This window comes from Eriocheir sinensis, chromosome 23, assembly GCF_024679095.1.
Source record: "Eriocheir sinensis breed Jianghai 21 chromosome 23, ASM2467909v1, whole genome shotgun sequence".
NCBI classification, from domain to species: domain Eukaryota; kingdom Metazoa; phylum Arthropoda; class Malacostraca; order Decapoda; family Varunidae; genus Eriocheir; species Eriocheir sinensis.
In genome coordinates this window covers 18,694,496-18,705,330 of record NC_066531.1, presented here as the reverse complement: position 1 = coordinate 18,705,330, position 10,835 = coordinate 18,694,496, and the positions used below count along the sequence as shown (strand labels likewise).

General features: G+C 41.2%; 1 protein-coding gene across 1 annotated transcript; it reads right to left on the bottom strand.

The window, feature by feature from the left end:
* Positions 1–557: 557 nt before the first annotated feature.
* LOC127002593 (tigger transposable element-derived protein 1-like) lies at positions 558–1,463 on the bottom strand. Its single transcript, XM_050868677.1, has one exon. It carries the CDS (start codon positions 1,461–1,463, stop codon positions 558–560), a length of 906 nt encoding a protein of 301 aa, XP_050724634.1.
* Positions 1,464–10,835: the final 9,372 nt, after the last annotated feature.

The window sequence follows — 10,835 nt, the reverse complement described above, 5'->3', positions numbered from 1 at the left end:
CCAACCTTGGGGTCGCGACCCCAAGTGGGATTGCCAGGCATTTTTCCTGGGGTCCCCAAGACCTCTAAAGATCAAACATGGTGTTATTACATTATAATAACACATATACAGTGGAGACTCAATACTCGAACTTAATTCGTTCCAAATGGCTGTTCGAGTATCAAAAAGATCGACTACCGATACCTATAAATCAGGTAATTCGTTCTAACCTTAGCAAAACCTTAAGTTTACAAAAATTTCAATGTAAACTTTTTTAAAATTTTGATTTGTACTTACCGTAAGTGAAGGCTGGTGATGGATAACGTAGAAGAGGAGGGGAGGAGGGAGGTTATTTGTCGGAGGACGAGTCACCGTCTGGTAACTCGTCTCCTGGTGTGATTCCTGTGAACCCATTAGTGGAGTGCTGTGGCTCACTAACACTTGCACTCTCACTAGAATCCTTTTTCAACAAGAATCTGTCTAACGTGATCTGCCTTTACCTTTTTTTCAAAATGTCTCTGAAATGCTGCATGAAATTTTCATCAAACTGGTTTATGTTTCTGTGTACGGCAGCAATATCAGGGTGGCACCTCTCCAAAAAGTTTCCCAACTCTGTCCACTGCTGCAAATATTTCTTGATCTCTGCAGTGGAGACTTTCCTTGCTGTTCCCCTCCTCCTCCCCTGAAGACAGCTCCTCAGTTACCTCCTGCAGCTGTTCCTGGTGAAGTTGACGCAGCTTGTCAGTGGTGAGGTCTTCAGAGTGTGCTTGCACCAGCTCCTCCACATCATCACTGTCCACCTCAATGCCTATGGCCCTCCCCAGAGACACAATGTCCTCCACCACAGCAGACTCCTGGACTGAAGGCTCGAATCCCTCAAAATCCTTGGCTGTCACACAGGTCGGCCTCAGATTTTTCCAGGCAGACTGCAAGGACCTCACAGAAACTTGACCCCAGGCTTTACCTATAAGCCTTAGGCAGTGGAGGATATTGAAGTGATTCTTCCAAAACTCCCTTAGAATGAGCTCTGTTTCAGAAGTCACCTCAAAGCACCTCTCAAAAAGTGCTTTTGTGTACAGCTTCTTAAAGCTGGCGATGACATTCTGGTCCATGGGTTGGATCAGTGGCGTGGTGTTGGGGGGGAGGAACATCACTTCGATGAATTTATACCCCTTACTCAATTCTTCTTCCACGCTTGGAGGGTGTGCAGGGGCATTGTCCATCAACAGGAGGGCCTTGAGTGGTAGATTCTTCTCTATTATGTATGTCTTCACTGCAGGTGCAGACACCACAAACCACTCTATGAAGAACTGCCTGGTTGTCCAGGCTTTCTTGTTTGCCCTCCACATCACACTGAGTTTGCTCTTTTGCACACCGTTCTTCTTGAATGGCCTGGGGTTTTCCGAATGGTACACCAGCAGCGGTTTAATTTTACAGTCGCCGCTAGTATTGGCGCACAGAAGCAGGGTTAGCCTGTCTCTCATGGGCTTGTGTCCTGGCAAACACTTATCTTCCTTTGTTATATAGGTCCTGTTTGGTAGTTTTTTTCCAAAACAGGCCTGTCTCATCACAATTAAAGACCTGTTGTGGGCTTAAGCGCTCGTTATCCACAAATTTCTTAAATTCAGGCACAAACTTCTCGGCAGCAACTTTGTCAGCACTTGCGGCCTCGCCGTGCCTCACAACAGAATGAATTCCAGTCTCTTCTTGAAATACCCAAACCACCCCTTACTAGCTTTAAAATCTTCACTGGAGTCAGAGGTAGTATCACAAATAAGATCACCATGGAGCCGCCTAGCCTTCGCACAAATTATGCCCTCTGACATAGAATCACCAGCCATCTGCCTTTCGTTTATCCACACCATCAACAATTTTTCCATTTCTTCCACTGCCGCAGGTCGCTGAAGTTGCTTTTTCACACCCATCGCCACATCAGCTCCCTTAATGGCCTCCTTGTTCTTCAGTATGGTGGCCACTGTATATTTCGCCATACAATACTCAGCTGCAAGATCGGTGATTCTTGCTCCTTTCTCGTATTTATCAATAATCTCCTTTTTCCGTTCAATGGTCGTCACTACATTCTTCCTTTTAGGCTTATTTTCACCATTAATAAGCCTCTTTGGTGCCATTGTAAGTTTCTAAATGAAAAACCACAGACAACGCAGGAGAATGTTGTTGTTCTCACGACCGCGGCGGCGGCGGCGGCGGCGGGGAGGGAGAGGCCAGGAGCCTTTGTTTACAACCACATGTGCGGACGTTCGAGTACCAGATATTTTTTCGAGTACCAAGTCGAACTTTTGCGTTCGAGTATCGAAAAGTTCGACTTCCAAGACGTTCGAGTATTGAATCTTCACTACAACTAAACTAGTGGGGTCGTGGTCATGTCTAGAGATGCATGATTGGGGTCGCCTGAAGAAAAGGTTGGGAGCCACTGCACTAGACCCATGGCAAGTGAGTCTCTGAGTTGTTTTTCCTTCTCATCAGTGCCTGTTAAGAGACAAGACAGCAATGACTTCAGGGAAAAAGGCACAACAGAGGAATAAGCGTCCAACTCTTTTGGTAGAGGTGGCCATGGTTGGTCCTGATTGAGATCCTTCACATCTTGATGGATTTGATTGGCAACAACCTGGCATGAGGCTTCAATGCCATCTCTTGATCTTTCAAGATCATATATCTTCTTCCTAAGAGCCCTATTCTCTTTGACCAGCATTTTTCGGGTGAGACTATCGGGGAATATCAGGACTTTCCCATCATTATCAGAAACTGAATGAATGCTAGTGCCAAATTCTTTGGCAAGATTTCTACCGATGTGTGTTTTGGTAGAGTGTTTTAATTTGTCACACTACCATCTGCTCTCATGAACTGGATCAGCTTATCTAACAGATGTGACTGTTTTACAACAGAGCATTCTGGTATGATCGTATTCCTGATATAAGCATACAGTTTATTCTAAGCCTCACTTTCAGCATGATTGTTGTCATGGTCAGTGGATTCTGCCTGATTTGAGTGCAAGGAGCATTGCAAGTGTAGTAACAGTAGCAGACATGATGATAGTGTGCCTCAGCAGCAACAATATTCCTGGAAGTAATTGGTAGGATGTCAGCATCATTTCTCTTTATTGCTATGTTGCGGACTCTTTCATCACAACGCAACTCTGCACATTTCATAAGAGGCTCTCTTGTGTGAATGCCTTTTCTGTACTTGTCCTGCTTTTTGCAAAATGCTATGCAAATCCTGTCATACACTGGTTGTTTTGGTTGAGAACATGGATCCACAAGCCATCTTTCTGGGTAACTCGAAGTTGTCCTGTATGTCATTGAGTACATTGCTTGATGGCTCTCCAGAACTTTCTCTTCTCAACCTAGCCAGAGTCTTCTTGTGGGTCAAGGCACTTCTGCATGCCCTGTGATAGTACACATCAGGAGCATGCACATCACCATCGTCACCTAGACTCTCTGCTACCTTGAGGACAGCTTGAAACTGACGAATGTGGGCAGCTTCAAGCAAAGACTGCCAGGATGCAATATCTGTGACCTTCGTCAGACCTACACCGGGATCCTCATTGCTCTTTGTTGAAGTATGGAGGATACAGGACTGAGGAACTTCATTCTCTCTGCTGTGACTCCATGGAACTACCGCTTCTCGACCTGCCACATTTTCAGTATTCAAAGATGGCTACCTGAAAAAGAAAACAAGTATTACATAATATCTTTTACGAAACGTGCTTGCATATTAGGGTGACCTGTATTTGATTTTTTTTTTTTTTTACCAGGGACGGGCAGTCAAAATGTTCCATTTGCTCCAAAAACAAGGTATGCAAATTTATTTTTAAAAATAATAATATTTATGGGTAGCTCAATGAATTAATGTTCCATTTGCTCCAAAAACAAGGTATGCAAAGTTATTTTTAAAAATAATAATATTTATGGGTAGCTCAATGAGTTTGAAGTTTCTTATTTTTTTTAAAGAGTATGGACATTTTCCTAGTGCTGTCATAGGTGATTTAGAAAGTGGTTTGACATTAAACAATTTAAAAGTCACCTTATTTAATGCAATAAACATAGTTGTAAACACATTTCATTTCATAGCACTGATTCTAGGTCCCCCTCTTCTCGAGTATTATCCCCTCATGCGGGGGTCTCATGGTCACCCATCTCCCACTCATTGTAGTCTAATTCGAAGTCACTGTGGACTTACGGGCATCAGGGTAATTCCTCCGGTGTTTCTCCACTACTTGGAAGAGGAACTGCCTCTGTCCTTCGTCCTTTGTGATGGCCAGGTTAACCCTACAAGCACAGAGGGGGGGCAAATCTGGCCCCTCCTGAGCCACTTCTATCAAAACGATACACTTTTTGTTATTATCGATTGTAAAAGAAAAACAGTCCTTCAGAAAAATGCAGAAAATACCTTGGATTAATGTGTGATATCAATAAGAAGCATATGAATCTTCGTTATTTAGCTACACACGAATATTTCGAGAAACCGACGCCAATCATTTTGAAACACAGTCAATACATTATGGAACGACTGGAAATGGCTGCCGACTACCAGATGTACAATAACTTATACGATACCACGATACTATTACTGTTACAAGTATATATATATATATATATATATATATATATATATATATATATATATATATATATATATATATATATATATAACAGATGTGACTGTATATATACAACAGAGCATTCTGGTATGATCGTATTCTGATATATATATACAGTTTCTTGTAAGCCTCACTTTCAGCATGACAATACGATTGTCATCATGGTTAGTGGATTCTGCCTGATTTGAGTGCAAGGAACCACTGCAAGTGTAGTGATGCTAGCAAACACGATGATAGTGTGCCTCAGCAGCAACAAAATCCCTGGAAATTGCTAGGATGTCAGCATCATTTCTCTTTATTGCTATGTTGCGGACTCTCATCACAACGCAACTCTGCACATTTCACAAGGGCTCCCTTATGTGAATGCCTTTTCTGTATTGTCCTGCTTTTGCAAAATGCTATACAAATCCTGTCACACACTGGTTGTTTTGGTTGAGAACATGGATCCACGAGCCATCTTTCTGGTAGCTCGAAGTTGTCTATGTCATTGAGTACATTGCTTAATGGCTTTCCAGGACTTTATTTTCTCAACCTGCCAAGTCTTCTTGTGGGTATTAGTTAACTAGACAAATTACTGGAACTACGATTTTGATGGGGAATTTTTTTTTCCTGAATGTCAAAACGAGGATACCTGAAATGGAAACAAGTATGACTGATTGATTGTGTCTTATTGTCCGTCTTAGGGTGACCAGGTTATTTGACTTTTTTTTTATCATCGGCAGTCAAATGTTCCTTTCTTCTAAGGTATTTGCAAATGTCTGTTTTAATAATAATAATTCTTAGCTCAATGAATTAATGTTCCATTTGCTCCAAAAACAAGGTATGGATAAAATTATTTTAAAAATAATAATATTTATGGTGATGTATAAAAATTTTAATAAAAAAAAGGTGGACATTTTCCTCTCACCATGGTAATGTGTTAGAAAGTGTGTTTGACACTAAGTTTAAAAGTCACCTTCTCTCTCTCTCTCTCTCTCTCTCTCTCTCATTTCATTTCATCTCTCTCTCTCTCCCCTCTTCTCAGTATTATTCATGCAGGGGTCTCATGGTCACATCTCCTCATTGTAGCTAATTCAAGTCACTGTGTGATACACGCATTTGTTTGCAGAGTGGAAATGTCTCCATTCTTCCTCCAAGCCTGATGATAAGAGGAACTGCCTCTGGGAGGAAGGAGTGATGGAGGTTAACCTACAAGCACAGCTTGGGGGCCCGAAATGGTTGTTTCTATCAAAAGCGATACGTTTCTCCATCACAGGATTCTTATTTGTAATAACAGTCCTGACCTAAAAAATGCATAACCATCTGGTCTAGCCTCTTAAACTGATAATCATATATATATATATATATATATATATATATATATATATATATATATATATATATATATATATATATATATATATATATATATATATATATATATATATATATATATATATATACATATATATATATATATATATATATATATATATATATATATATATATATATATATATATATATATATATATATACTTTTGTGTACTGTGTTTTGTATTTATTGTTTATAAAGTTTAGTTGGGACCAAATCTGTATTTTTTGTAACTAAATGAAGGAACCTATAGGCTATATCGTTGTTGGTAGCGGTAAAGTATTAGTGACAAGCTTGTGATTGATGATTGATTGATAGTTTGTCGTTGTAAGTAAAACAACAATAGGAAGGACATGTTATCCCAAATCCTTGTGTGTAAGTAGTACAAAGTGTGATGGCAACTAGTAGAAGGGGTAGTAAGGACGAAACGAAAAGACAAGGGCAGAATAAATGGTCATGAGGAGGAAGGAAACCTATATGCTGCAGTGCTCGAGTGTGCGGTTCGCTGGGCAGGGTGCGAGTCTCTGGGTATATGGCTACATGCTTGTTTTGAATGATGAATTCTGGTACATACAATACTTATTTTGCATTACTTCATGAGGTGATAATCTGTCTGCACATTATAACATTTGTTTATTTCTTTTACTTTGGCCAGACAACTTTTATAACTAATAAAGAAAAACATATATCCTTGAGGATTTAACTCTCTCTCTCTCTCTCTCTCTCTCTTCCCAGCAGGTTTCAGAGCTGGTATCTTCTGCTTTTTTCTCCCATACGTAGTGAGAGAAATTAAGATATGTGATTAGTTGATCCAGACAAATTACTGGCACGATTTTGATGGGGTGAATTTTTTTTTTCCTGAATGTCAAATGGAGGATATAGAAATGGAAATGTTGACTGATTGATTGTGTTCATTGTCCGTCTTTTCCCACCAGGTTATTTAGGCATTTATTTATTATCACGATGTAACGAATTTTCTCCCAAGGGGTATTTGCGTCGTCTGTAGTAATACTTATGATTCTTATCTCTAGAGAAAGCCTTTGTCCCGCTCACACGTTTCTAGCAATGGATAAATTGTTTCCGGTCAACCTCTTCCACCCCCTTTGATTTATAAAAACTTACTTAATAAAAAAAAAGGTAATTCAGCCTCCACCATGGATGTGTCTGTGTGTAACTGTGTTCCACTATGGCAAAACCTCTCTCTCTAGTCAGTAATGTCACGGTAGGAGAACACCTCAGTTCCTGCGATCATAAACTAGTGCGCGTTGACATTAGAGCTCAAACATCGGTGACTGAAAATAAAGTAAAAGGTGCCCAATTTCAAAAGAGCCAACTTCGTAGAAACTGACGAAAACTAATAGATATGCAACTATCAGATGATGGCAATGTAGAGGACGCCTGGCTAAGTTCTAAAAATCACTTACTCACTCAGCAGGACACATTTGTCCCCTTGTGCGAGAAGCGAATTAACACTAATAAAAGTCCACCTTGGTTTAATAGCGAAATTAAACACTCAGTCAAGGAGAGAAAATTGTCTTACAGGTTAAAGAAAGAACAAAGCACGCCCGAAAACATTAGACTTTACAATGATGCCAGGCGACGAGTTAACAGATTAGTGCGTCAGGCAAAGCGTAGATATGAAGAAAATATTGCAGCCAACTGTAAAAATAATCCGAAATCCTTCTTCAGTTACATAAACAACAGAAAGGCGATCAGAAGTGGAATTGGACCTTTAACAAACAGCGACGGTGCACTAGTGACTGACAGCCAACACGTTGCAAACCTATTAAACAATTACTTTTCCTCGGTGTTTAATAATAACAGTCCTCCCGCCACCACCAACAACACCAGTACTAATGTAAATCCCGAGCATGCATTGTCTAACTTTGAAATAAAACCCGATGAAGTCCTTAAAGTCCTCAAATCACTTAAAACAAATAAAAGTCCTGGACCTGACAAAGTATATCCAACTCTGCTGAAAGAAACAAAGAGGAAATACTCTCCTCCTCACACAACCGTATTCAATATGTCCTTGCGACAAGGCATCGTCCCTTCAGATTGGAAGAAGGCTAACGTGACACCGATTTTTAAGAAAGGAGACAAAAAAGTACCAGGTAATTACAGGCCCATTAGTCTAACTTCGGTTGTAGGTAAGCTACTTGAGGGCATAATTAGAGACAAAATTGTGAGTTACCTTGAAAGCCACTCATTGATTGGGAACTCACAACATGGCTTCCGAAACAAAAGATCCTGCCTATCAAACCTATTAACCTTTTTATAACGACCTCTTCACTGTTTATGACGTAACCAAATCACTGGACGTAGTCTATCTTGAATTCCAGAAAGCGTTTGATAAAGTCCCGCATCATAAATTACTTTACAAATTAAAGCAAATAGGTATTGACGGTCAAGTAAACCAATGGATCGCGAATTGGTTGAGCAACAGACAACAAAGAGTAGTGATGTTGAAGTGCCTGGATGTTTCTCGGGCTCATTGCTGTCATGGTCACCATCATCACTCTTCTGGATCACTTTTGCCTTGAAGAACGAGGTGATCTTCCTCTCACTCCTGGCTCGCTTCATGTTACACTCCTTGTGAGAATGAGAAGGAATTAACTCAACAAAGCTTTACCTATTTTCACTGAAACAATAAAATTGAAGCTGGCATCCTTCAGAGTGATGAAAAAAGATAGTCCTTTACTGATAGTTGTCGTGTAATGTAATGTAATGTATACATTTGCATGAATTCCGCAAAGTAACGGTTTTTCATTCATGCATTACAAACAGAACCATTTTAAATAAAAGAATCAACTCAACAGAATAACCAAGGAAATAACCAGGAAAAAATCAATTCATATGCTGCAATATAAACGAACAAAAAAAATAATAACAAACATTTGCCAACACTATATATAACGAAAAAAATATAAAGTGTAAAAATGGAAATACAGTACCAACGATAATAACGTCAACCTCCTGACACAATGCCCCAAGGCCAACTGAGGCGGGTTTTTTTGTTGCTACGCAACGCACGCTCAGATAAGCCCCGCCCACGACACAGTGCGTCCTCTTTTGTCTTCCCAGAGTTTATGTTACTCTTGAGGGTGATTCTATTTTAGACAAAAGAGGACGCACTCCAGCAGTGTCGTCCTCTTTTGTCGAGTACTGTATATCGGCTTTAAAAACTCAAATAATTCGGGAGGGCATGCCCAGGGCCGGATCTAGAGCTGTGGGGGCCCTGGGGCACAGCATGTTGTGGGGGCCCCATATTCAGTGGTTGCTAAATGGGTGGATGAGTGGCGAGCTAGGCGATTCAGTTCAGCTTTTATTTTGTTTTTAAATTTTAATTGAACACTTTTAGATGCATTCTGAGGCCTACGTAAGGTAAAGGAATACAGTGGTCTAATATTATTAGAAACAGTATTTATTAATGTCAGTTTTAGCATTAAATGTTTAACAGAGGGAAGGGGGGTCGACGGGGAGCGCAGCCCCTCCCGATAGGCGGGGGGGTCGAGGGGGCGAAGCACCTCCCGACAGATGGGGTTTGGAGGGGGGCGAAGCTGACGAAGCCCCAAACAGCCATATTTACGACCTGAAAACAGCCATTAATAGTTATCCCTGAGGTGCGTTGCTTATGTCACGTATGAAGCAAGTATCGGGGAATAAATGGCGTGAATAAGGAGTTGATTCACGGCACACGCACTCAACAAACCGTAAAACTTTGATATCCCGCCGCACCGCCACGCAGACGCCCCGCCCCGACCCGCCCCACACGTGTGAGGCGCAGCCTTATTTGAGAGCAGAAAACAGCCATTAATCGTTACCCATCACGTGCACCGCTTATACCATACACCAACCAGGTATCCAAGAACATTTGACGTGAATAACAACTTCTGTACACGCCTAAAAGCTGAGCAAAAAATAAAAGAATGAAAATATCGAATCACGTTTCACTCGCCATATTCAAATCACCCCCCAACACCCCCCCTTATTTCACGGTGTTCCCGGGCACTGTGCCAATGCTCCATAGGCTGCACAGCTACACTGGTCACCCATTCACCCTTCATAGCATAGAGTTTTTTTTTAGAATGTCACGGGATGTGATAAATTTGTGAGTCCATTTTTACAATTTAATATAATAAATCTTGTGGGGGCCCCCTTCTTGTGGGGGCCCCGGGGCTATAGAGCCCAAAGGGGGGGGCCCGGGCCCCCTGGGCCCCCCCCTTACATCCGCGCCTGGGAGGGAGGGAGAGAGAGAGTTACCTCCGTTTTTTCTATACACTTTTTCTTTTTACTTTCCAGTAGCTTCTTTTCACTCATTATTCATTATTGTTTTACACTATTGATTTGGTACCAGTACTTATTGTTCATGAGCATTATCATTGTTCAGATAAATGAGTACAATGCTAGGTGTTAGAAGCGCGAAAATTTGAAAACGTTGGAGCTTACAGGGTTAAAGTCCTGAATCAGGGCGATGCCCCGCTCAGCAAAGTCATTCACAGTGTGCAGTTCCTTGACACAGGAGGAGGCGTGGATGTATCCCTTATTGTCGGGCCACTTCATTGGGTTAAGTGTCAGGAAACTTGCATCCAACCCAAGGATCTCAAAGAAGGATGGCATGGCAGACGTCACAAAACTTGCAACAGTTTTCTCTGCAAGTGCAGTAGATGTTAGCTTGACTGCTGCTCGTCGATGAGGATCGTCAGAGCCCTCTTCCTCCTGTAAAGCCTTCAACATCTCCCTCTTTGTCTCAATAGCCAGGTGATCATAAAAAATGCAGGAGCAACCAGCTTCTCACTCAAGTACCAGAGATGGCGCCTGTTACAGGTTTTTATAGTGTAACTGCGGGTAAGTGTTATGTTTTGTGTTAAGGGCACGAACTGCT